The following is a 27,225-nucleotide window of genomic DNA, read 5'->3' on the forward strand; positions in this document are numbered from 1 at the left end:
ATGCCAAGGCTGGGGCCCAGGAGAACGAGCTTTTCAAACCCAAACCCTGACCCCTGCCTGGCCACCTCCCTGGAGGATGGGGCCCACAGAGCTCAGAGCCCGGCCTCCCCCCCTCCTCGCCTCCACCGCGTCCACTCACCGCCTCGGATTTGGGAGGCACTGGAGGCGGGGCCGCCTCGGGCTCCAGGTGGGGCGGCCCGGTGGTCCCGAAGGAGATGAGGTCGGGCCCCGGGAGCGGCCGGGTCCTGCCCTCGGCGAAGCCTTCAGCCGCCTGGTGCGTCCACAGCTCCTCGTAGGGGATCTCGGCGGGTGGCGCTGCGGGCTCGGGCGCGCCGGCCCAGTCGGGACTCACGTACTCCTCCTGGTCGCCGTCGCCGGGCGGGCCGGGGCCGGAGGCGGGGGCGCGGGCGGGCCGGAGGGCGCGCGGGGGCGCGGGCAGGCAGAGGCGCGCGCGGCGCGGGCTGGCGCAGTCTTCGGCCAGCTCGGCGGGCGCTTCGCGCACGGCGGTCGAGTACTCGTCGGGGTCGAAGCGCTCGCGGCAGTAGGAGGCGCTGTCGCGCACCAGGCGCTCGACACGCGGGTCCCCGGCCAGCAGGCCCTGCGGTAGCGCGAAGCGGGGCGTGTCGGTGAGCAGCAGGAAGTGCAGCGGCGCCGGGCCCTCGCGGCGCAGCGCCAGCCCCAGCACCACCGTCTTGGAGATGATGCTGACCAGCTTGTAGCAGTGGCCCTCCCGCACCGGGTGTAGGTCGTAGGGGTTGCGCGGCGGCCGGCTGGGCACCAGCACGTTCACCGGGAGCCGCACGCGCTCGATGATGGCGCGCACCGTGTGCTCGCCCTCCTGCATCTGCAGCTCCAGCGGGCTGCGCGTGCTGAAGCGGCCCTGGCACTGGAAGGGCAGGCTCAGGCTCTCATTGGTGCGGTGGTTCATGCAGATGAGGCAGGGCATCTTGCCTTTGATGGGCCTGGCGCCCCCGCTGCCACCCGCGGCCCCCGTGCCCCCCGGGCCGCCGCCGCCGCCGCCGCCCACCCCGGCCAGGGCCCCGGCCCGGCCCAGCTTGCGCAGCAGGGTGGTGAAGCGTGAGCGCTCCTTGGTGGTCTTGGCGCACAGGATCTCCGCCTGGCCCATGAGAGTGAGCTCGTCGCCGGCGTGCAGCGTGAAGTTGTACACCTCGCTGTCCTCGCTGAACTCGCCTGACACCACCTGGGGATCCCAGAAACGGCAGGAGGCCTTAGCCAGGGCCCCAGGAAAGCCACCGGGACGGGACCCAGGAGGACAGCGCTCCTCTTGGGCCTTTCCCAGGGCTAAGACCAGATCAAGAGCAGTTGACTGAGGACCTTCCATCCTGGAGGGGCCACGTGGTGGCTGTGCAGCCTTCAGTGAGTTACCTCTCGGGGACCTTAGTTACTTTTACTTGGAAGAATTGCTGTAAGAATTAAATAGACTATATGTACAATGAAATACTTCGAAAATACTCAGTATATGGCAACTTTTGTTATCATTTTTTACAATTAGGGCGATAACCATCCTCCACCTATTCAACAAGACTACTCTGAGGAGAAATGAATTGATGGATAAGCAGAGGGTTTATAAACAGGCAAGAACCACCTGTACGTAAGTGGGGGACCGTGTGCACTATGTGCCCCACAGCTATACTACCACCACCAGTGGCTGAGAGGATGGCTGCCCTGAAAGACTTCCCAGTCAGGCCGTGACCCTCCACACACACTTCCTGCTTCCCACCTTTTGCAGGAAGCTCCAGGAAGTTCATACGCCTAGCCAGAGGCTTTCAAGGGGCTGTCAGAAGCCACACTGTGACACTTATACCTCTTAGAGCTCAAAGGCCTCCCTCCAGCCAGGGTCAGGCTTGCCCCTGAGGATAATGGAAACCTGGGGGCACCATGCCTGGTGCAGAAAGGACTAACCTTGACACTGAAGGTGATGGCTTCCATCACAAATATGCGATCGGGGAAGACGCTGGCCACCTCCTCCACGCTGCTGAAGTACCTCACTGGCTCCCGAACATCCCGGGCCTGCTCCAGGAGCTTGAACTTCCCTGCACAGGAAGGAATGTAGGCTGCTGCTAGGGTGGGCCTGCTGCTGGGAGCCTAGCCTGCATCCGGAGAGGCCCCACTGTCCCCGCTTCTTGTTCCCCTCATCTCAGCCAGCCTCTCTGGAACTCAGGTGGTCAGAAGGGCAGGTTTGCACTAGTGGAAGGAGCTGGTCAGCTGATTCAAGCCTCAGCTGGGAGGTGAGCACAGATTCCTAGCAACTAGAGCCCAGCCCTCACCCAGTGGACAGCTTGTGGGTGTGTGATAAGGCTAGCAGCCGCCTGCCCAGAGAAACCCAAGTGCAAACTGGCACCCAAACACTTGGACACAGTGCTATCCTCGGACCAAGCGTTAGTGTGGCATTGGGGGTGCTGATTCGTAGCTTGGTCCCAGCCCCACTCTGATTTGCTATGACCCTAGACAAATCCCTTCCCTTCTCTGGGGCTTGAGTCCTCAGCTGAGGAGGCTGGAGCAGATGCTCTTGGGCCCCACCTGGATCTGGCATTCTACGTGTCTGCGGTGGATTGCTAACCCACACTGATGCAATGGGCAGACGAGGGGCCCAGCCCCAGTCTTTGGAGATCCAGGGAGAGCAACTCTGACTCCTAATCTGTTCCCAAGTCCTCCTCTGATCCAATCTCCAGCCCCACTGTCCCAGAGGCCTCCAATCTGAGCCCAGCAAAGCCTCCTCCCTCGGATGAGGTCTTCCCAACCTGCAGTCCAGGGCTATGTTTTGGCTGGCTCAGCAGATGCCCCCAGCAGACACAGACTTTAAAGAATGATGATAATCCGTAAAGCTGACACCCCTCTGTGTAAACTGTCTAACCTCACTGGCCACACATCTTTTATGTGCCCACCTATGTGAGCACAAAGACAGGCTGTGAACCATGCTGGCATCTGGACTGATGGCCTCTTCTTAGCCCTTACACAAAAGGAAGAGAGTCTTGTACAAGCTGAGAGAAGACAAGGTGGCTCTAGCTTCTGTAATGTCTCTGGTGGCTGCTGCAGTCATAGTCCATTCATTTATTCATTCCACAAACATTTGCGGAGCACCCACTATGTGCCAGACACTAGCCTTGCCCCGACAGGGGGTGCACATCTGGGTAAGATAGTCTGCCCACAAGGAAATCCAGATATATGTGATGGCAGGATGTGACAAATGCTACACCAGACTCATGACAAAAGAGTGAGAAGACCGCTGAGTTGGGGGAAATCTACCTGGCAGTCTGAGGGCATCATAAGAATGCAAAGAGTTTTACAGAATGGACATTCCACATGGAAGAAATAGCATGAGCAAAGACACAGAGTCACGGAAGCAGACTGCCTGCCCAAAGTGATGAGTGCCTGGAGGGTAGGACTTGGGGGGGGGGGTGATGACAGGGGTGAAGCAGACAGCAACTGGGTTATGAAAGGCTCTGAATGCCATATGATAGGACTTTATTCCGTAAGAATGAAACCCCCTGGAGTGTTCTGAGCAAGGGAAGACCAAGATCAAAATTTTACTCTATAAAGATAACAGGGACACCATTCAGGTAAATAACTCAGTAACGAGTTCTGGAAAAGAGCCAGGGCAGCAACTGAGGGAATAACAAAAATGAGCAGACCAAGAGGTACTTTCAAGGTAGGGAGCCTCCTCAGACTGTGGTGAGGAACTCATCAGACTGATGAGTAGGTGGTGGAGGAAGGGACTCGGGTCACCAGCCTGGTCAGAAATGGAGACGGCAGAGCTGTTAACCAAAACTGAGACCCTGGAAGGAACGAGTTGTGGAGCACCGGCCAGACTGGGGAGGCCAAGTGAGGCCCTGCAGGGGGTGTTCCTGGGGCAGGCGAGCGTGTGGGTGCAGCGCTTGAGGATGCCTAGTCAGAAGTAACAGACAGAAGGTCACCAGCCCACAGGAAGCAGCGTCAGCTGTGGGGCAGGCAAGATAGCTCAGGAAAGAGGAAGAACAGAGGATCTTGACCCTTTGGGGACCCTCTTCCCAGAGAAATCCCACAGTGTAACCCTAGCAGGAACACACAAAAAAGCATTTTGTATATAGTACAGGGGGGCGGTTCTTGAAGGCCCCAAAGCCCACCAGAAACCGGGATTGAGACACGCACTCCCTAAGGCAGAGTATGAAGAGCAGAGGGCCAGCGGCAGAGCCTGCAGCATCAACACCTATGAGCAGGAAAAGTGACAACCCACAAAGAGAGGGGGAAATGCCCAGGAGAAAGCTGGAGGGAACAGACCCCACGTCCCATCCTCCATCCTTCCCCAACCACTCTGAGACCCTGGTAGGAAGAGGCCTCGGATGAGCCACAGCCCTCGAGGGCAGCAGGGATAAGCTGGGGAGGGGACCTAGCAAGGAACAGTGATCTGCAGGTCAGGAAGCAGGAGTCACAGGTCTGCTACCATCCAAGAAAAGTAGCCCCCATCCCTCACCCAGTCGCCTCCCCAATACCCACACACAAACCCCCCAACTCCAAGCAGCCAGGCAGGGAGAAGTGCCCACTGCCCGCTGTGGGGAGAGCTGGAGCCAAGTCAGGGCTAGAGCCGGGGGGTGGGGAGGATGTGGCAAAGAAGATCGATGTAACCATGGTAGCCGGCACCACCCCCTCCGCCGCAGCCTGAGCCCAGCACCGGTCATCGCTGCCGGGAGGAAGGAAGGTAGACCTCCCGGGAGTGATGCTCTGGCCCCTGGAAGCCTTTTCCTCCCTCTGCAGCCCCACTGGGGGCAGCTTCCTCTCCTGCCTCCCCCTACAAAAGACCCGAGGTCCCCTGCGGCTCTAGGGACCTGCCGCACCCTGGCCTGCCCCTCCTCCCTGTCCGTGAGTCCCAGAGCACGTTTACGCAGCCCCGACCGTCCCTTCCAGCCTGAAGCAGGGTCTTGTTTCTCACCCCTCCCTGCCAGCACCTGACCCATAACAGACGCTCCATAAAGAATGGTGGGTAAATGCACAGACCTGGGAGTCGGACAGACCTGGCTGAATCCCAGCTCTGCCACCTACCACCTGTGCGGCCTTGAGCAAATTATTTAATCCCCATGGGCTTCTGTTTTCCCACCTGTAAAGTGGAAGCATACTACTCGGCTCAAGGGACGCATCTGCCCCGTGCTCCGCAGGGTCCGCGGCCCGCGCGGGGAGACGCACCGCGCAGAGGGCAAGGCGGGGAGCGGGCGGGGTGGGGTGGGGGGTCGTCCCGGAGGAGTCCGGTCTCCCCGCCTCCCCGGGCGGTGGGCCTTGGCCTGGAGCCCGGCTCTCCAGCAGCGGCCCCCACGCCACTCGCTGCAGGGCATCGCCCTGAGCCCTCCTCCCCTCTCCCTCCACCGCCTCCCCGCCTGCCCGCGCAATTATTAATTCATTAGGAGGAACCAGCTCGGAGCTGTGCACTCAGAGCTTCCTCATTAACCCGCCGGCGGCCCAGCCCCTCCCCCTCCTAGGGGGGGGGCCTCGGCCACCCAGCCCCCATCCAGGCGGGGCCCGAGCGGCCCACCGGAAAGATGGAGCTGGGGATGCGACACCTCGGCAGGCCAGCTGTCACCCGCCTTACACAAGGGCACTGAAAGAGATGGGGGGAAAGGGCCAGGAGCCCCGTGAACGCAGAGTTCCCCAGGAGGCTCTGTACCTTGGTTTCCCGGATTTTTAATGACACAACCGAAATGGCACAGTAAGTCACATTTCTGTCAGTGAAGGCTTTTTCCAATCTTTGCTTTTTTTTTTTTTTTTGCATCGAACCTGTGCCCCCAGCAGTGCAAGTGCCGAGTCTTCACCACTGGACCGCCAGGGAAGTCCCCCAATCTTTGCTTTTTTTATCGAAGACCTGGGACCTCTCCCTGGACCAAGGCCAGATACCCAGGCTGAGAAGTTTCTAGCTTGGGCAGGCCTCCCCAAGGGCTCCAGGCCAGGTCAGAAAGACACTTGAGACAGTTTCCTCATGTTTAAAATGGGCTGTGGGGCTACAGGAGTACAAGGTGCACAGGGCGCTGTAAAGAGCAGAAGCCCCGTAAAGGGTTTAGTCCTGTCCCACTGACTCCGGGGAGACCCAGGCAGCGCCAGAAGGGGAACAGCATACCTGTGAGGAAGGGACTGTGAGCCTTCCCAGCTCAAAGTATTCCAACCTTTGTTGGGGGGTGGGCAGCAGATAAACACAGAACTGGGCTAACTACTAACTCCTGGAGCTTGATAAAACTTCCTCACAGGGTTGCTGTGAGGATGCAATGACAACAACGCTCTGCCCAGTGTCTGAAACGCAGCGTGTGTTTAATGTGCAGGAGCTGTGGGATCCTGGGCTCACATGGGGGCATCTCTGGGATGGGGCCACCAGACTCACATCCCTCCCACACAGGGGACAACAACCCTGCATTCCTGATGTGGCAGCAAGCAAGAGCCCAGGAGTCAAGATACCTGGGTGCTAGCCCTTGCTCTGCTGCTTACTAGCTGTGTGACCCTGGGCAAGTCACTTCCCTTCTTAGGCCCTCTGTTTCATTGTGTGTAAAACGAAAGGGCTGTACTTTCTTTTTTCAGCAGCAGAATCCTTTCTTCAAACAAAATCTTTAGGACATCAGCATCATACATATAACAGATAAAAGTAGAAATTCACTGCAGAATCTTATTTAAAAGCCTAAAATTTTAACATTCACTTAAGTCAATCAGTGAAAACAATAAGTTTAACACAAAAATTGGGAAAAACAGGATTAGAGCAGGCAGATGCAGCCACATAATCAGCCTGAGCATCCCTTTGTTTCTGAAGTCTTTTGGTTGCACAGTACTGAGAGGATCCTAGCAGGAGATACTACTCTCTTTGAGGGTCTGTGCAAAAAGTGTTAATGAGGCAGAGGTACCACCTGTATGTAATGGCACACACTGAAGGTCTCTAGTCAGGGTTAAGGTTTGATCTGTAGCAGTTTGAGGGTGTGGGTACTTTTTTTTAACATGAGTTTCAAATCTATTTTAAAACAAAATGGGAATCAAAGGTTTGCAACCAGAAACCCAGGGCTCCACAAAACAGTATGGAAACCACTGAGCCCTAACTCTAACCCTAACCCTAATCACCACCCTGCCAGCCATGACCTCGCTCACCCCTGTGGCTCTAAGGGAAAGCCAGTCACCAAGTTTCCTCCAAGACCTCCCCACCCCTACCCCCCTGCCTACACCTCCCACCGGCTCTGTGCCGTCTGTCCCTGGCTGGGCACACCTGGGTACTGCAGGGGGATGTCAATCTTGGGCCCGATGACATAGTGACCCTCCTCCAGGGTGTGGGCTGTCACCGTTGTCCACTGGCGGCAGGAGTGAATGAGCAGGATGTCTCGCTCACTGACGCCCTCGGCATACTCCCCTGAGAGGGGAAAGGAGGATAGAGGAGGAAGGACAGAAAAGAGAACATTAGGAGGGGCAGAAAGAATAGGCAGGGTGACCTCCTACCTCCTCACCGAGACTCCACCGGGGACAGCTCCCCACGATCCCTGTCCAGATCAGCAGCGCTCAAGGGACAGGCAGGCTGCCAACTGTGACCTCGGGGCTGAATCAGGCCCCCTCTCTCAGGGCTCAGGCTCCCGATGGGGCCCCAGCAACCGGCCCAGCCTCCGTCCTGCATTCATCATTCGATTGGACTGCCTGCCGTCCCAGGCCCTGTGCGGGAGCCAGGGGCTCCCAGCGGATGAGCCCAGCCTCTGCCCTCCAGGAGCCCTTAGGCCCAGGAGGAGGTGGGAAGAGATGTGAACAGAGAATACAGGCCAAGTTTGAGGCGCTGAATGGAGGCTGTGCGAGTTCTCACAGAAGGGGCAGTAAACTGGCTGAGGGGGAGTGTGGGGCAGGAGGGAGGATGAGACAGTGCTGAGCAGCAGACACTTGAGCTGGGCCTCAGAACCACCTGAACTGAGACCAGCAGAATTCTCAGCCCCCGAGTCGGCTCCTAGGCCAGGAAAGGAGGGCCTTGGTGGGGCACAGAGAGGGCCGAGAAGGGGCCGTCCATGTGAACCCCAGAGCTATGTGGGTCACTCGGGTCAGGAGAACGGCAGGGCTTACAGGAGCTGACTCCTGGCTCTCTTTGGGCTCTCTTTTCACCCACTGCCACAGACAGTCTCCTGCGCACAAGGGACCTCAAAGGAGAGAGGAGACAGTCTCAGATACCCGCTGATCCCACCTCAGAGAAGCTGCTTCTTGGCTCGCCCTCCCTCAGCCCTTCACCCCCCCAGTCTTTGGAACACAGTGATGAAGGCCAGAGGAAAGGGGTGGGTTTAGAAGAGTGATGGGGGCTAGTCCTGGGGGAAGCCATCGGGAGGGGCCTGGGCCCCAGAGGCTCCAACCCCAGCACCAGTTTCCAGGAGAGCAGAAGGGCTGGCCCAGCTTCCAGGAGGCCTTTGAGCCGTCTCCTGGTTGCAGCTGGTGAGTAGGGTGGGGGTGAGGGATGCCTCCTTCCCAGCCCCCTCAGACGCAACTTAATATCTGCCACCCAACCAAATGGGAAGTGGTTTACTCTGATGGCTGGGGACTCCCTGAAGTGTGTGCACTTGGTCAGGGGAGGGGAGGATGTGTTCAGGACCTGCAGGAAGGGCCTGGCTTCCACCCTGTGTATGGGGGGGGGGGTGAGCCTTTCTCCTCAATTCCTCACCTGAGGCAGAGGAGGCTTTCCTACTCTGTAACCTCCTCTTAGAGCTCTCCTACGCCCCAGGCTGCCCTTCCTAGGGATGCAGGCCACAGTCACACAGGACACACACCAGCAACCATGGGTCATGGTCACCAGTAGCTGAGCCAGCACAGCCCCCTGGGCCACAGTGATAGGGGCTTATCACCCCAATGACACAACTCAGTCCCATGGTCCCACTAAGGGGCCCCTCCCAAATACACAGCACACAGAGACCTTCAAGACGTACTTTTGATCACATTTTCACACTCACAGTTTTGATCACATAAGGTGACCACAGCCATAGCCACCACTGTCACAGACAGACACCAGGCAACTGGGTCATCACACCAGTTGCTCATTCCCTCATTCATTTACTCCTTCCATAATCTTTGTTAGGCAGGATGCCCTACCTCAAGGAGCCTGCAGCCCAGCAGAAGGACAATAAACTGACCATTACAACGGGTTACAGTAGGAGACAAGACAAGGGTGCCAGAGGTGTCAAGGGAGCCCAAAGGAGGCCTGCCAGATTGAGGAGCTCAAAAGGGACCCCCCCCCCGGGGGGGGAGATACCAAAGAGAATGTGTGGGAAGTGGCCAGGCACAACCTAGGGTCAGTATATTCCATTCACACGCAGACACACAGCCTTGCTGTTGACATGGGCAGTCTCGGCATCACACGCCGATGATCCAGGAAACAAGACGTTGGACTGCCAGGCAACCCTGCCCGACGGCCCAGGCATAGACGCTCTCACCGAGCCCGCTCCTGGGACACGGTGACGCTCACTGTGCCCACTCCTCGCCGCCGCGGGTCGGAGGAGTGGCTGCTGGCCCCGCGGAGGGGAGAGGAGAGGAGCCTGTGGCCGCGGGCTCCATTAGCATTCAGGGAAGCAAGTGTGCCAACGCGGGCCAAACCCCTATTCTTCTCACACACAAAACCCCCGGCCTGGCTGCCAGCCCCGGCTCCTGCCCCTCCCCCAGCCAAGCAGCCCCTCTTCCCCCAAACGGTCCACTTGCTCGGCGCAGCCTCCGGGCGCCCCTCTCGGGCCCGCAAGCATCAGCAGTGCAGCCTGGGCCCCCGGGCCCCAAGGAGAAGTGGGGCAAGATGTGGGGAGGTCCGGGGGCTCGGGGACCCGCCCGGCGGAAGGACTCGCTCACTCAGGCCCAGAGGTAGTCTGCCGGCCCCCGGGGACCGGAGGCTGCTCCCCAGGCCGCGAAAGGAGGGTGCGAGAAGGGTCCCAAGAGGGACAGAGCGGGGCTGGGGGGCGGCGGCGGTGGGAAGACAGAGTCCGAGGCCCAAGGGATACGGGAGGATCGAGGTGAGAGGCCGGAGACAAAAGGATGGAGGGGGGCGCGGCCCGGGCGGGGGTCTGAGGGCGGCGAGGGAAGGGGGTGCACCGACGGGGCGGACTTGGCGGCTCCGCCGCGCTCCCGGCTCCAGCTGGGCCGGAGAACTCTGTCCTGGGCCCGGCCCCAGTCCCTGTCCCAGGTTTCTGTCCCTGTGCCCGTCCGTGGGGCCCAGAAGGAGGCGGCCCCTCGGTTCGTGGGCCCCGGCTCTCCTGGGAGGCGCTCCGGGAGCAGCGCGGGGCCCGCGCCGAGTAGCGGGAGGGCAGGAGCCGCATCCTCACGGCCCCGGGGGAGTCCCCGAAGGCCCCGTGGCCCCCCAGTCGCCCTTCCCAACACCCCCGGTACCTGGCCCGAGGCAGGCAAGCGTGGGCAAGCGGCAGCGGCTGACGATGAGGTCGAGCGGGAAGGCGCCCATGCTCCAGCGCAGGCCCGCCAGCCCGGCCGCCAACTTCTCCATGGCATGGGCGTCCCGCGGGCCGCCGTCCCGGGGCCCCGACGGCCAGTCCCGCGCGGCCCGGGCTTCCGCGCCCGCCGCCACCTCCTGGGGCCGCCGCGGCGCTCCCCGCCTGGCGGCCCGGCCGGTGCTGCGGGCGTCACGTGGCCGGCCTCCCAGCGGGGCGCCGGCCCCCGCCCCCCGCCCCTCGCCCCACCCCCCGGCCCGCGCCCGCATACGCCGCCAAGGCCCGCCTCTACGCCCGCCCGGCTCGCCCGCCCCATCCCCGAGCGTCCAGGTGACAGCCGGGGACCGAGACCCCCGGCGGGCGCCAGGAGGGAAAACGTGGACGCGAAGCGGCATCACCGGGGTCGGTGGTGGGGGTCGGCCTCCCCTTCCCCGCCGAGCGTGTTCGTATCCCCCTTTCCTCGCCCGCTGGTGCCCCGGCCTCCGGGAATCGCCTCCGGTCCCGCTCGGGGTCCTGCTTCACTTCCAAAGCTTCTGCCGCCGCGATCCCAGCAGCTGTTGCTGCCTCTAGGACGTATATCACCTCCAGCTTCACGCATCCTGGCGAGGCCGCCTAATTAACCCCATTTTACTGATGAGCAAACATACTCAGAGAGGTCAAGTAGCAGCTTGGTTTGAAGCTAGGTTTAACTGCAAATCCCACTGCCTTCCCAGCTTGTCGCCGAAGCCTAATACCGCCCCCTCCGCCCCCACTTTCCAAGTTCCCGGCGCCTTCTCACCGATTGCCACCAGTCTGTGAGCCAGATAGCTCCAGCATAGACATAGGCTGGTGCTGAAAGGGCTCCATGGACTCTCGTCCTCAGCCTCGGTACCCCAGAGAGATTCCCCCCTCAACACACACACACAAACGCTCTCTTCGGAGGTGACTGACATCCCACATCAGGTGACCTGAACCCCAAGAGAAACGGCACCAGACAAGATGAACACAACTTCTCAGAGGAAGAGACATTTCAGATCACTGTTCAATCTCCATCTTTTGCAGAGGAAAGAAACGGAGACTCCAAGAGCAGAAATGCTTTGCTCCAAGGTCACACAGTGGGAAAGAAGCAGAGCTGTGACTGGAAGGCAGTTTGTCATCCAAACTGGGACACTTTTGAGAGTGCAGGAGGTGCTAACAGGGATAGGTTTATAGGCATAAACCAGGACAGAGGGTGTAAACCAGGACCAGGCCATTCGGTCACCCTATCTCTGAGAGAGGCCTCTGAGCCCTGATGTAGACGCCACATCTGCAGCTTCTAGTCCTCAGCATTGCTGGTTCACCTCAGCTCTAGACCTCAGTTTCCAGCTAAGCCCCTCTATCCCCACCGAGGCATTCACAGGCGTTCCATTTCGACAATCACACTTGAACCCAGTCCTCTTTCCTTTTCTATCCCAGCTAAGGACATCACCTTTCACCTGGTCCCCCAACCTGGAACTCTTCTTAATCCTTACATGCAACTGGTCACCAAGTCCTGGCAATTCTGCTTCCGCCATTTGTCGTGTGGCCCTTCCTCCTCTCCAACCCTGCTGTCCCAGCCGGACTTCAGTTCCTCCTCTGATCTTTCCTCCAGGCCACACTTCGTATTTCATACCCAAACCCGTGTAACTCTGGATTTTGGCTGCGTCAGGGACCACACAGGTGTGAGAAATCAAGCAGAGCTACCTAAGTGGTTGGACGCACCCCCTAATTGTTGTAGAATGTTCCAGAGCCTTTCTAGGGCTTTTTAACTGGTGGCAACTCTCCAGGGACCTCTATGTGCACATACATACAATCCCTTGACTTGTTCAGGGCTCAAGAGCCATGTAGGAAGGAAGTCAGCTTCACTTTAAGTCAGAACCGCTTAGATCCTTCCTTGGGCTGAGATTGCTGGAAGACAGCTGGCAGCACGGAGAGCACAGGATGCAGCCCGAGGGAGGAGGATACTTAACAGAGAGGCCAGAGGGAGCAGCTGGGTCTGGAAGTGAGGGGCTGGGGGCCTAGGTGATGTGTGAGGCTGTGCCTGAGCTTCACCCTCTGGGAGAGTCTGTGTGGGGGACAGAGAGGGCTGAGGGGTGGAGGCAAGAGCTGGGTCACTGGGATCCCAGCTGCTCTGCTGTGGGTTCCCCCTCTGACAGGGCTGGTGGTGACAAGTAGAAGGGAAGACATACAAGAGGTCAGTGGTCTGAAGGAGGAGGCAGGGAGGGGGGCACGGCCCCGGCAGAGGCCCACTGTTGGTCCAGAGGCCAGCCTGTGGCAGAGGTCGGCCAAGCTGCCCGTGAGTGGGCAGAGTGGTCAATGGAGTAGAAAGATGGTGGAAGTGGCCAGCAGCAGCTCAGGTTATGTGTAAAACAAACCCACTCCACCCCACCTAGGACGGATGGCCTTCTCCGAGCCCATGAACTGGGGGAGGCCAGAAAACATTTGGATAAGCACCTCTGAAAATTCTAGGAAATGTATCCAATTTTTCTTTCAGAAAATTCTAAATGTAAACTAGAGATAATAGTATTATGAATCCCCCTGTACTCATCTCCCAGCTTTAACACTTACCAGCCCACAGCTGATCTTATTTCTGTTTATTTCCCCTCCTTATAGAATTTTTTTAAACAGCTTTATTGAGTTATAATTCACATACTATAAAATCCATCCATTTAAAATGTACAATTTCGGTGTTTTTAGTATACTCACCATGTTGTGCAACCATCACCATGATCTAATTTTCAAACATGTTCATCTTTCCTTTAAAAGAAACCCCTACCCATTAGCAGTCAGTCCTTTCCCCAGCCCTCCTCCTATCTGTAGACAATCGCCAGTCTACTTCCTGTCTCTATAAATTTGTTGATTCCATACATTTTCATACAAATAATAAAATGTGTGGTCTTCTGTGACTGGCTTCTCTCATTTAGCAGAAGTTTCAAGATTCACCCACATTGCAGCATGTATCAGTACTTCATTATTTTTATGGCTGAATAATATTCCAGTGTGTGGATAACCACATTTTATTTATTCATTAATAAGTTGATGGACATTTGGGTTATTTCCACCTTTTTGGCCTCATGAATAATGCTGCTATGAACGTTTGTGTACAAGTTTTTGTGTGGACATATGTTTTCACTTCCCTTCCTTGTGGTGGAATTGCTGAGTCGGATGGTCTATGTTTAACATTTTGAGGAGCTGTCGAACTGTTTTTCAAAGTCACTGCACCATTTAACATTACCACCAGAAATATACTGGGTTGGCCAAAAAGTTCATTTGGATTTTTCCATTAACATCTTACAGAAAAACCAGAACGAACTTTTTAGTCAACCCAATATGAGAGTTCCAATCTCTCTGCATCCTTGCCAAAGTGTACTGTCTGTCTTTTTAAGTCTAGCCATTCTAGTGGATATGAAGTGGTATTTCATTGTCGGTTTTTTTTTTCTTTCTTTCCCGATACGCGGGCCTCTCACTGTTGTGGCCTCTTCCGTTGCGGAGCACAGGCTCCGGACGCGCAGGCTCAGCGGCCATGGCTCACGGGCCCAGCCGCTCCGCGGCATGTGGGATCTTCCCGGACCGGGGCACGAACTCGCGTCCCCTGCATCGGCAGGCGGACTCTCAACCACTGCGCCACCAGTGAAGCCCTTCATTGTGGTTTTGATTTATATTTTCCTTAATGACTAATGGTTCTGGGTAACTTTTCATGTGCTTATTGGATATTTGTATTTTCTTTGGAGAAATGACTATTCAAATCCTTTGCCTTTGTCTTTTTATTGTTGAGTTGCAAACCTTTTTATATTCTGGATATAAGTCCTTTTTCAGAGATATGATTTGTGAATATTTTCTCCCATTTGATGGGTTGTCTTTTCACTTGATGATACTGTGTGCATCACAAAAGTCTTTGATTTGATGAAGTCCAATTTATCCTTCTTTTTCTTTTGTTGCTTGTGCTTTTGGTGTCATATCTAAGAAAACATTGTCTAACTCAAGGCCACAGAGATTTACTCCTGTATTTTCTTCTAAGAATTTTATAGTTTTAGCTCTTACATTTAGGTCTATGATCTACTTTGAGTTAATTCTTGTGTACAGTGCAAGGTAGGAGTCCAACTTCATTCTTTGGCATATGGATATCCAGGTGTCCCAACGCCATTTGTTGAAAAGGTTATTCTTTCTCCCATTTAATTGTCTTGGCACCCTTGTTAAAGATCAATTGAACATACATGTCCTCATAGAACTTTGAAAAGATCTTAGATATCACTTCCTCTATAAATATTTCAATATGTATATCTAAAGATAGGAACCTTTTTTTTTTACAAAATTTAACTGCAGTGATATTATACAACTAACAAACTAACAATATTTTCTTAGTATCACAAAATATGTAGTCGATGTTCATATTTTCCCAACTATCTTGTTGGAGAATTTATTTACAATTTATTTAAATCAAGTTCCCAGTAAGATCCATACATTTTTTCCTTGCAATTTATTTGTAGAAGAAATTGGACTCTTTGTCCTATAGTGTTTCTCACAGTCTAGATTTTGTTGATTCAGTCCCTGTAGGGTAATTTCATTTGTTACTTTGTTGATTTTCTCTAAATTGGTAGTAGACTGTAGGTAGTAAATCAAATTCAGAAGGTTTGAGTTTTGCTTTCTTGTGTTATAGGAGGTGGTGGTCCTTCTGTCAGGAGGCACACAGTGTCAGGTTGTCTCTGTTTCACGATGTCAGCAGCCATTGTTGATAGTTGCCTAAGTGTCACCTTCCCTTTAAAACACCTAATTTCCCCAGATAGGACTGACTCATCTTTTCTCAGTGTGCACACCACACCACTCCACAGAATGTATTACGTTGTACTATTAAATACACCTCCCGCATCTTATCTATTCACATGTGATTCTCCACAGGCACTAATATGTATCTGGCTTACAGCAGGCATCAACAGATAAGGCAAAATGGTCCTAGAGCTGAGAGGATGACATTTGAAGTCCAATGGCTGTACGAGTGACTTAATCTCTTTCCAGTGGTGGCAAGAGCCAACTGTCAACATTTCAGGAATTTCACAAGTGGGTTATTAAACACAGCTCTTATCAAAAATTAAATTATAAAAAGTTACAAATAAACAACTTATATTAAACAACCATAATAAATAATTAAAACTCATTACTTCCTCATTTTATTACATTTTACTATTTTCTATGCTCTAAAGGTTATTTTTGTCTATTGTTTCTGTATGGTGGCAAAACTATATAATGGTGTGCTACTGTTCATCTCTTCCCAGCTCTGTGTTTGGTGATATCATGTTGATAGCTTGAAATTGGCCATAGTGGGATTATTTACACCATGGAAATTGGTAAATGCTATGGATCAGGGTTTTTTTTTCCTAGAGAGTGGTTATAAGACATTTACCAGTACACCATTGTCTCTCATTGTTAAATGGGGATACAAATAATACCCACTTCATGTAAGATGTACATAAAGCACTTGGCACAGTTTCAGATACACATTTTAATAAATGGTAGTCATAAATTTTATTACTGGTATCTCATCTCATCTCTGGACTGGGGAGCTGAGGGAAGCTGTACTTTCATTAGGCATTTCTAAGGCAAATATAACATGGAGTACTACACACTCATTAAAAATTGTGCTATGAAAGTTAATAAACAGAAACCTCATTTAAAATGTAGTCGGGAGGCCAGAGGGGTAAGCTCTCACGCCTTACCATTCCAGTGTCAACTGCAGACCCAACAGGAACAGACGGTACCTTTGTATCTCTAATGGGAAGAAGGTTACCACTCTACTACCTAGCAGAAGGAAGAATTTCTCCCTGCCAGGAAATAGCCTAGCCATTGACAGACTGTCACAACTCAGCTAATGAAAAGCCACTACACTCTGAATTCCCAGTTTCCTCCAATGGACTCTATTTATAATAGCTCCTCCCAACTCCCCCTTCTCCTCTATAAAAGAGTTTTCTCTCCTTTGTTCTCCAGACTTGCCTGTGGTTCCTTGTAGATTGCGTGTCCCAAATTGCAATTCTTTTTTTTCTTTTATAAATTTATTTATTTTATTTTTGGCTGCGTTGGGTCTTCGTTGCTGCGCATGGGCTTTCTTTCGTTGCCGTGAGCGGGGGCTACTCTTCATGGCGGTGTGCAGGCTTCTCATTGCAGTGGCTTCTCTTGTTGCAGAGCACGGGCTCTAGGCGCACGGGCTTCAGTAGTTGTGGCTCCCTGGCTCTAGAGCACAGGCTCAGTCGTTGTGGTGCACGGGCTTAGTTGCTCCACAGCATGTGGGATCTTCCCAGATCAGGGATCGAACCCATGTCCCCTGCAATGGCAGGCAGATTCTTAACCACTGCACCACCAGGGAAGTCCCCCAAATTGCAATTCTTGCCAATTCCTGAATAAACCCATTTTGCAATGAAACAGATGAATTTAATAAGGTCAATATATAAAAATCAACTGCATATTCTGTTCTTAAATTCATCTATTAGTTTTTATAGCTGTTTCGTAGATTCCTTGGGATTTTCTGTGTACCAGATCATGTTGTCTACAAATAAAGACAGCTTTATTTGATCCTCTCCAATCTGTAGGCCTTTTATTTTGCGTCTAACTGCATTGGCGAGGACCTCCAGTCCTATGTTGAATAGGAGAAGTGGAAGTGGACATCTTTGCCTTGTCTCCGATCTCAGAAGGAAAGTCTTTGGCCTTTCACTATTGAGGACGGTGTTAATTGTAGGTTTTTTGTAGATGACCTTTATCAGGTTGAGATAACTTACCTACTATTTTATTGTTTTCTGTTCACCTCCTCCACTTTTTGTTCTGGTTCTTCCTTCCTTGCCTCTTAAAGAAGTCTATTTCATTTTTTTCTGTTGGCTTTTTAGCTATACTTTTTTTTTCCACTTTTTTTTTTTGGTGGTTTTTCCAGGGATTACATTATTCATTCTTAAATTTTTACAGTCTATATAGAGTTAGCAGTACACTAAATATAGAAAACTTGTAACATATAGATCCATTTATCCCTTCTCCAGTATACATAGCACTGTGTGTATACATTGTATGTATGTACACACATTTACATGTATTTCATTAACCCCACAAGACAATGTTGTCATTTTTAGGTGTAAAGAGTCATACATATTATAATGAAATGAAGAAGAAAAAACAGACTTTTGTATCTACCCACATATTTACTTACTGATGCTCTTTATTCCTCTCTGAGGACCCAAGTTTCCATCTGGTATCATACACCTTCAGCGTGTAGGAGTTCCTTTAGCATTTATTGTATTGCAAATCTGCTGGCAATGAATTCTTTTTTTTTTTTTTTTCCTCTTTTAACTGAGAATGTCTATTTTCCCTTTTTACTGAAGGATGTGTTCATGGGATATAGAATTCTGGGTTGACTTTCTTTTTCTTTCAGCCTTTAGAGATATTGTTTCACTTTTATTTTTTTTATTTGGTAAATAAATAGTTCACTCTCTAGGGGCTTTATTTAGCTGATTTTTTGTATAAAGTCCAGAGTTTATCTTTTTTTAATTTTTCCCCCTGTGGAGATTGCTTTCATAGGATTTACTCAACCATTACCGGAAGTGGAAGTGCCCCAACCTTATTTTTCTATTAAACTTTTTATTTTGAAAAGAGCTAGACCTATAGAAAGGTTGTAAAAATATTATAACAAACTCCCATGTGCCTTTAACCTTGATTCACAATATAATACGTATTATTCTTTTCTTTTCTGAGCCATTTGAAAGCAAGTTCAAGACATCACACTCCTTTGCCCATGAATACTTCAGTATGTGCTTCCTAAGAAGTAGGACATTCTCTCACACAGCCACAGTTCAATTATTAAATTCAGGAAATTTAATATTGATACATAATATTCAGTCAACATTCAATTTTTTATCCCAGTATTGTCCTTTATAGCATCTTTTCCCAAGATTTAATCTAGAATCATGCACTGTATTTAGTTACCATGTCTCTAAGCTCAAACATTTTCTCAGCCTTTTTTTTTTTTTTTTTGCTTTTAAGACATTGGTATTTTGAAGAGTGTAGACCATGTGTTCTGTAGAACGACCAGTTTTGCCTGATGCATCACTGTCAGGAATACTCAGTGCACCATACCAGGAGGCAAGTGATGTCAGTTTGTCCCACTTTTTGTGATGCTAACTTAGATCACTTGGTTCAGGTTGTGTTTGCCAGGTGTCCGCGCTATAAAGGCACCTTTTTTCCCTTTGTGATTAACAGAGAATTGGTGGGAAGATGTTTGTGACTGTTCACAACATCCTGTTCCCCAGCACACTTGCACCCAATGATAGCATCCATTGCTGATTCTTGCCTGAGTCAATTATTACTGTGATGTTTACTAAATGGTGAATTTCTAACTCTGTCATTCCTTAAACCTGTATTAGTTGGCATTCCACTACAAAGAGGAGCTTGCCCTTAGCCCCTTATTTATTATCAATTCATGAATTCTTTTAAATTCTTTATTTTGATGCTCAAACTGTCCTATATTTGACCAAAGGGAGCATCTTTCATCTAGTTCCTGTGTGCCATTGGCATGCATCCATAATTCTTTGGAATTTTCCTTACTTTCTGAAACAATAGGATGTTCCAGGGTCATTCTGCCCTTTGCCTGCCCAGCTCTGGAATCAGCCATTTCTTCAAGGACTACTGCTTCCTTTTAGTGATTTGGGGACTGTACTCCCAGCAGCACCATCTGTAGAGTCCAGGTGATAGAGGCTTTTCAGAGTTGAAAACAACTAAGAAGTCTGTGTTGTCCTCTGAGGGAAATATGTCCACAATTCTGTCCACTTGCTACATAGTTCTGTGGCTGGAACACCATAAGCACTTCCCCCTCTGCTAGCAGGCTGGATAGACCAAAGAACAGTCTGGAAGTCTTCCTGTTGATGTTTGAAGCACCATATGGATATTGTCACTGTGTGTTCTTTTTTTTTTGGCCCAGCCACACAGCTTGTGGGATCTTAGTTCCCTGACCAGGGAACCCTCGTACCCTCGACAGTGAAAGCGTGGAGTCCTAACCACTGGACCACCAGGGAATTCTCATGTCATCGTGTGTTCTTATAAAGGGCTGGGAATATTTATTTTAAAGCCATTCACTTTTTTCTTATTTATTTATTTATTTATGGCTGCGTTGGGTCTTCGTTGCTGCGCGGGCTTTTCTCTAGTTGCGGCGAGCAGAGGCTACTCTTCGTTACAGTGCGCTGGCTTCTCATTGCGGTGGCTTCTCTTGTTGCGGAGCACGGGCTCTAGGCACACGGGCTTCAGTAGCTGTGGCTCGTGGGCTCTAGAGCGCAGGCTCAGTACTTGTGGCGCACGGGCTTTGCTGCTCCGCGGCATGTGGGATCTTCCTGGACTAGGGCTCGAACTCGTGTCCCCTGCATTGGCAGGCAGATTCTTAACCACTGCACCACAAGGGAAGCCCGACATTTTTAAAATGAGCTCAATTTGTTGACTTTCAGCCCTCATTTTGTCATCGCGTAACATTGTGTTAATTTCCTTCTCATAAGTTCTCTACAGTTAAGAATTCATTGAAGATGTTCTTTCTTATTTCTGTGGTGTGAACTATAAAGTGTCTTAGAATCCTGCAAAGTAGAAAAGAACCACAGTTTGGTTGACCTTTGTAATTTACCTAATGTAGTTCATTAGGCAAAAAAATGTAGAAAGGAGCCTATTCAAGGGGTGTGTTTTTTTGCATGTTTATATTTTATCATAAAAGGAGAGAATGTTATAGGCATAAAGAGGAATTGGAACCCAATCCTTATCTATAGGTTGTTCCTGAAATGCTCCTTCCAAAAAATAAATAACTCATGAAATATTTATTTCGGGAAGTTAGAATTTTAAGTTTTGGTCAATAGTGAACACAGTAAATCAAACTACACGTCTTATAAGTTGGGTATTTTGTTAGTTGATACACTTTTTTTTCAAGTAAATAATACATGTTTTAAACAAATAAAACATTTTGACTCTAAATAGTATTTTAAATAATATTAGGAAAGAAGTAACAAATAATCAACATGTTTCATTATTTTCATTATTCCATATTTTTCATTTTGTAAAATTTCTTCTAATTAAGCTTCACCATCACTAAGATGTCTTTAAACTGAAGCTTCATTAGCCTTTTCATCTCTTGCTTTTAAATGGTGGTGTTTATGTTCATGACTTAAGCTTCAGAATCCTTTAAAAATGACTTTATTCAAATTGTTTTCTAAAAAAGAGATTTTTGTGCTACTTGTTTTTCATACCATTCAGAACCACACTTGCCTGAATAAACATTTCAGATGGCCTTGGTATCATCTGGGCCCAAGCGACAGCAAATAACCAAGCAAAACTGTAGAAATTGTCCAATGTCTTTTCTGTGAATCAAGTCAACGAATTAGCTGAGGCTCCTACAGCTTTGCTTTTGTTGCTGAGACAGACTGTCCAATAATTCCACTGATATTCCAATCTGAGCAATAAGACAAATAGATCAATGGAAGAGAATAGACAGCCCAGAAGTAGACACAGGCAAATATGGTCAGCTGATCTTTGACAAATGAGCAAAGGCAATTAAATGGTAAAAGAAAGAATAGTCTTTTCAACAAATGGGGCTGGAACAACAGGACATCCACATGCAAAAAAGAGAGAGATAGAGAGAGAATATAGACCCAGACCTTACACCCTTCACAAAAATTAATTCAAAATAGCCCATAGACCTAAATGTAAAATACAAAACTATAGAACTCATAGAAGATAACATAGGAGAAAACCTAAGTGACCTTATGTTGGGCGATAACTTTTTAGATGCAACACCAGAAGCGTGATCCACGCTTTTGAAAAGAAAAAACTGGTAGGTTGGACTTCATTAAAATTAAAACCTCTGCTCTGCCTATCTGAGCAATAGAGTCTGGATAATATTCATGGGTCTGAAAGATGTGAGCTTCCTTCTCCAGACTTAAGATCTGACGTTTTGAAGACGGCCACACAACATGGTTGATATTTTTATAACTGGGCAAGTTGACTTACTACAAATCACAAATTTACCCTTACCACTTGCTTTGCTGCTGTTTTCACCAGTCTTCTTGCCACCAACCAGCCATCAGGGATGGAAGGCGGCAACTGAGAGCCCTGGGCTTACTGTCAAGCCAAGAAGCTTCCAGAACTTGTGGGAGAGCTCCCACTCAGTCACTCACATAGTGACTGAACAGTTGGTAGGAATGCCTTCTGGGGAAGTTGGATTCTTGACCATGTATGTGAGGGTTTATTTCTGGGCTCTCTATCCTGTTACATTGGTCTATATGTCTGTCTTTATGCCAAGACCATATTGCTTTGGGGTTTTGTTTTTGTTTTTTACTGAGGTATAATTGACATATAACATTATTAGCTGCAGGTGTATAACATAATGATTCGATATTTGTATACACTATGACATGATCACTACAATAAGTATCGTTAACATCCATCACCATACATAGTTACCTATTTTTTTCTTGTGATGAAGACTTTTAAAGTCTAGTCTCTTAGCAACTTTCAAATATACAATACAGTATTATTAACTGTAGTCACTATGCTGTACATCAACAAAATGAAAATGCAACCTACCAAATGGGAAAAAACATTTGCAAATCATATATCTGAAAACCCCAAACAACCCAATTTAAAAATGGGCAGAGGATCTGAATATATATTTTTCCAAAGAACACATACAAATGGCCAACAGGTACATGAAAACATGTTCAGCATCACTAATCATCAGGGAAACACAAATCAAAACCACCGTGAGATATCACCTCACACCTGTTAGAACTGCTGTTGTAAAAAAGATAAAAAATAACAAGTGTTGGCAAGGATGTGGAGAAAAGAGAGCGCCCCGAGCACTGTTGGTGAGAATGTAACTTGGTGCAGTCACTGTGAAAAACAGTATGAAGGTCCCTCAAAATATTTAAAATAGAACTACCATATGATTCAGCGATTCCACATATGGGTATTTATCTGAAAGAAAGAGAAACACTAACTGGAAAAGATATCTATGCCCGCATGTTCGTTACAACATTATTTACAATAGTCAAGACATGGAAACAACCGAAGTGTCCATCGATGGACAAAGAAAATGTGAACTATGTATATATATATGATAGACATATACACATACATACACAATGGCATATTATTCAACCATAAAAAAAGAAGGAAATCCTGCCATTTTCAACAACATGGAGGGTATTATGCTAATTGAAAAATACCATATGATCTCACTTATATGTGGAATCTAAAACAAACAAACAAAAAAACAAATGAAAAAACGAGCTCATAGATACAGAGAACACACTAGTGGTTACCAGAGGCAGGGGGCTGGGGATGGAGTGAAATGAGTGAAGATGGTCGAAAGGTACAAACTTCCAGTTATAAAATAAGTCCAAGGGGTGTAATGTACAGCATCGTGACTGTGGTTAATAACACTGTACTGTATATTTGAAAGTTGCTAAGAGAGTAGATCTTAAAAATTCTTTTTTTTTTTTCATGCGATACGCGGGCCTCTCACTGTTGTGGCCTCTTCCGTTGCGGAGCACAGGCTCCGGACGCGCAGGCTCAGCGGCCATGGCTCACGGGCTCAGCCACTCCGCGGCATGTGGGATCTTCCCGGACCGGGGCACGAACCCGCATCCCCTGCATCGGCAGGCGGACTCTCAACCACTGCGCCACCAGGGAAGCCCTTAAAAATTCTTATCACAAGGAAAAGAAAATCTGTAACTATGTCTGGTGATGGGTGTTAACTAGACTTATCGTAGTGATTGTTTTGCAATATATACATACATTGAATCATTATTTTGTACACCTGAAATGAGTATGTTTTATGTCAATTATACCTTCATTGAAAAAACAGTATGTTGTTTAATTTTCATATATTTGTAAAATTTCCAGTTTCTCTTCTATTATTGATTTCTAGTTTCATTGTGGTCAGAAAAGATACTTTTAAATATTTCAATCTTTTAAAATTTATTGAGACTCGTTTCATATAATGCTATTTTATAAATGACCAGAGTCTATTCTATTTGCTTTTTATGTGAGCACTTATTATTACAATATTATGGGAATTTAAATTTTAATAAAAGACATTTAATCAGTTCTAAAAAACGGACTTGTAAACTCTAGTCAGTTGTGTATAACATCCCTCTATGTGGTGCAGGGTCAAGTCCCATACTCAGATGATATTATAGTATACACATGTCTCATATTATTTTCTAAAGTACTGCTCTGTTTTTACAACAGATATCAAGAAGTGAAAGTGGCCATCCATTAGGGCATGGACTTCCAGGGAAAGTAAGTGATCAGGTATGGGAGTCAGACCCACCTGGGAATGGGCCTGAGTTTTCCTTTCTGCTGGTGTGATTCTGACAAGTTACATAATTTGCTGAGCTTGTATTTATCCACTTGCCAAATGCAGACAACAACACATACCTCATGGAGTACGTGTCCTAACTCAGGATTAGCTGAAATCAGATTATCACAGGGAACTCTACTCAATACTCTGTAATGACATATACGGGAAAAGAATCTAAAAAAGAGTGGATATATGTATAACTGATTCACTTTGCTGTACACTTGAAACTAACACAGCATTGTAAATAAACTATAATCCATTAAAAAAAAAAGGAAGATGAAGAGGACACTGGCTCTGAGACTGAGGAGAGCAAGTGAGGGAGGCAGAGAGCAGTGTCCTGGGATCCAAGTGAAGGAGGTGTTTCAGGAAGGAGTGAAATTAATGAGTCAACATCTCAGATTCAGCATCGCTCTGACCTCGGCAAGAGCTTTCCTGATGGGGTGATGGGAATGCAGCCCTGATTTCACTGAGCAGGGAGGAGAAGGAGCAGTGGCATCTCTGGACATCTGCAAATTAAAGCCCTGCAATATGATTTCTAAGTAACCTGTTTGTCCCTCAGTTGTCCTTGCTTTCTTGAGAATTTTGCTATGCATTTAAAATTACATTTATCCTGTATTTCTAGGTGTCTGCTGTATTGCCTGGCTCAAAGCACATACGTGAAGCTTCATCAACTCTCGTTTATGCGTTCATTCACTCACTCCTTTAACATGATTTACTGGGCAACTTCTATGTGCCAGGAACACTTAGGCACTGGAGATCCAGTGGCAAACCGGGCAGATTTTATCCCTGCTCTCAGACAGCCTGGTCCCTAGCCTGGTCCCTTTCCTCATTCTTTTCACATGCTCCATCAGCTCTGTAACATCCATCACCTATCAATATTATTTCTCCCACTTGCGTTTCTGGAGACCACGTCCTCAGTCCACTCGAGATCGGTTGCTTCCTAGGCCAGCGGCACCGCCCTGCAGGATCTCAGGTCTCCCTCTTTCCTGGTGTACTTTTTCATTTTGCTAGAATATATCCTCCAATAGATTCCTGAGAAGGCGAGTAAGGGAATGAAACATTTACCTCTTTGCATATTTGAATACATCATTTCACATTTGACAGGTAATTTGAATGAGTATAGAATTCTACATAGAATATCCTTTTCACTCAGAATTGTTTTCGAGGTCTCGGTATTACTTTAGGAACATTTAAATCATTCAGGTCCTTGATTCTTTTGTATGTGACCTGCTTTTTCTCTGTTTTTTTTTTTTTTTTTAAATCATTTATCTTTGGAATTCTGAAATGTCATGATGACATTCCTGGGTGCAGGTAATTTTTTGTTTTTCGTGCTAGGTCTTTTCAATCTGGAGACTAAAATCTCTCAATTCTAGTAAGTTTTCTTATATTCTCTCTTCGATAACCACCTTCCTTCAGCTTTCCTCTCTATTTTCTTTCTCTAGACCTCCAACTAATCAAATTTTGGCTTTTAGATTGGCCTTCTAAATTTCTTATCATTTCCTCCCATTTTCCATTTCTCACTCTTTTTTGTGTGTGTTTTACTTTCAGGAAGATTTCCTTGACTTTTATCTTCTAATTCTCTTGAAACTTTTATTTCAGTTGACAGTTTTTATTTTAGAGAATCCTATCTCATTCTTTATTTCTTTTTTTTATGACATCCTTATCTTGCTTTTTGGATACAATATCATCTCATATCCAAGAATATTAATGAAAGTGAGTTTGATTTTCTGCATTTTTTCCCCCTTTGTTTCCTTTTTCTGTTGTTTGTTGTTTTATTCTCTCATTTATGTTAATGTGAAGAACTGAATATCTGATTGAATGCAAATATCTGTTAAGTCTGAGGGTCAGGAACGTGGATTTTTATTAATTTGTCTATACGTTTCTGTGTTTAAATGATCTCATATATATATTCTAGGTAGATTGGAAACTTTATGTATATTCATCTATCTTGATGACTGGAGACCTTCAACATAGAGTAATCTGCAATGAGACTAACTTGTAGTTGGTGAATCTCCAGTATTTGTGAGTCTTTTCTTTTGGGACAGGTTTTCCAGAGAGGACATTCCAAATCTTTGGCCTGGCTGCCAAAATTCTGGGAAAGGGAGGGGAGAAGGAAGGAAGGAATCTGAGGAGCTCATCGTTCAAGATGCAGATATTGGGATTTCCCTGGTGGCACAGTGGTTAAGAATCCGCCTGCCAATGCAGGGGACACAGGTTCGAGCCCTGGTCTGGGAAGATCCCACATGCCACGGAGCAACTAAGCCCGTGCGCCACAACTACTGAGCCTGCGTTCTAGAGCCCGCGAGCCACAACTACTGAGCCCATGAGCCACGACTACTAAAGCCCCTTCGTGCCTCAAGCCCGTGCTCCGCAACAAGAGAAACCACTGCAGTGAGAAGCCCGCGCACCTCAATGAAGAACAGCTCCCGCTCACCGCAACTAGAAAGAAGCACACATGCAGCAATAAAGACCCAATGCAGCCAATAAATAAATAAATAAACTAAAAACCCAATGCAGATATTCACTGAACTCCTGGTGTTCGACCCTCTGACTCACCTCCACCTTTCCCCATGCCCTGTGTCCTCATCTGGAGGTTCTGTCATTCCATTTCTGCAAATAATAAGCCTCCAGCAAGAGTGGCAGCAACTCCTGGAAGCAAGAGGTGGGCGGGGACACCTGGGGATCCCATTATTTCTTACACAGACTTTCTACTCATCCCCATTTTTAACCCATCACCACATGTTTATCATCTCCATGGTCCCTGGTACCGCTAAACTCTGGAACTCGTGGGATTCAGGGTGAATCTGCTCACTTTTTATTGGCATCCACCTTTGAAAACACTTAGGTTGTAACTTTTGCTCTAGAATAGTTAGCTCTGTTTTCTATCTCCCACTTTTTAAAGACCTAGGTCAATATTTGCATAAATAAATTTTTTTATTCTTACAGATGATTCTTGCCTTTTTTTATTTGGTTTTTGTAGGATTGATTATACTTTGTAAATTCCTTTACTCCCATCTTATTGGAGGTTGGGAGAGAGAATTTAATTTTGTGTGGCTGTGTTTACCGTAAATTCTTGATGATGGATCTCAGACTGATGGGCTCTGGAGAAGTTTCCGGTGCACAATGAAGAAACGCAGTTCCCAGGAATGGTCACAAGGTGGCTCAATGGCTCTATTTAATTTATAATTTCTTCATAGCCATCCCTGCCAACTCGCAAGAGTTAAGAGTACTTTGAGTCTTGGTTAATCCGGCAGAGGGGAACCACAGAATCCGAGAATATTTACATTGGACTGAGTCTCCGAGGGCTTCCTAGCCCACCTCCTCCAAGGCAACGGAGATCCACGGAGTCATCCAGCTTATCCTGTGTCTGGAGGTAGTCGCAGAAAAAGGTTGGGCTTGAATTTTAAGGTTCTTTTATGGTTATATTTGAAGTTGCCTTTAAATTGGAATACAAATGTGAATGCATGA

General features: G+C 48.5%; 1 protein-coding gene and 1 long non-coding RNA gene across 3 annotated transcripts in view; one reads left to right on the top strand and one right to left on the bottom strand.

The window, feature by feature from the left end:
* The window catches only part of GAREM2 (GRB2 associated regulator of MAPK1 subtype 2), a 22,545-nt gene extending 12,023 nt beyond the window's left edge, over positions 1–10,522 (bottom strand). The window contains exons 1-4 of one of the 2 annotated variants that reach the window (XM_030858196.2): positions 10,342–10,522; positions 7,223–7,363; positions 1,924–2,054; positions 140–1,201 (exon numbers count right to left, since the gene is read on the bottom strand). In XM_030858196.2, coding sequence (XP_030714056.1) covers positions 140–1,201; positions 1,924–2,054; positions 7,223–7,363; positions 10,342–10,453 — 1,446 coding nt within the window. In that variant the 5' untranslated portion in view covers positions 10,454–10,522. The remainder of the gene's footprint in view (positions 1–139; positions 1,202–1,923; positions 2,055–7,222; positions 7,364–10,341) is intronic. The other variant, XM_030858197.2, reaches the window with a different exon arrangement.
* LOC132598284 (uncharacterized) lies at positions 9,690–26,694 on the top strand. Its single transcript, XR_009566312.1, has 3 exons — positions 9,690–9,968; positions 23,646–23,708; positions 25,803–26,694. It is a non-coding gene; the product is annotated as an uncharacterized lncRNA (long non-coding RNA).
* Positions 26,695–27,225: the final 531 nt, after the last annotated feature.

Source organism: Globicephala melas, chromosome 12 (genome assembly GCF_963455315.2).
Source record: "Globicephala melas chromosome 12, mGloMel1.2, whole genome shotgun sequence".
In the NCBI taxonomy this organism is placed as follows: domain Eukaryota; kingdom Metazoa; phylum Chordata; class Mammalia; order Artiodactyla; family Delphinidae; genus Globicephala; species Globicephala melas.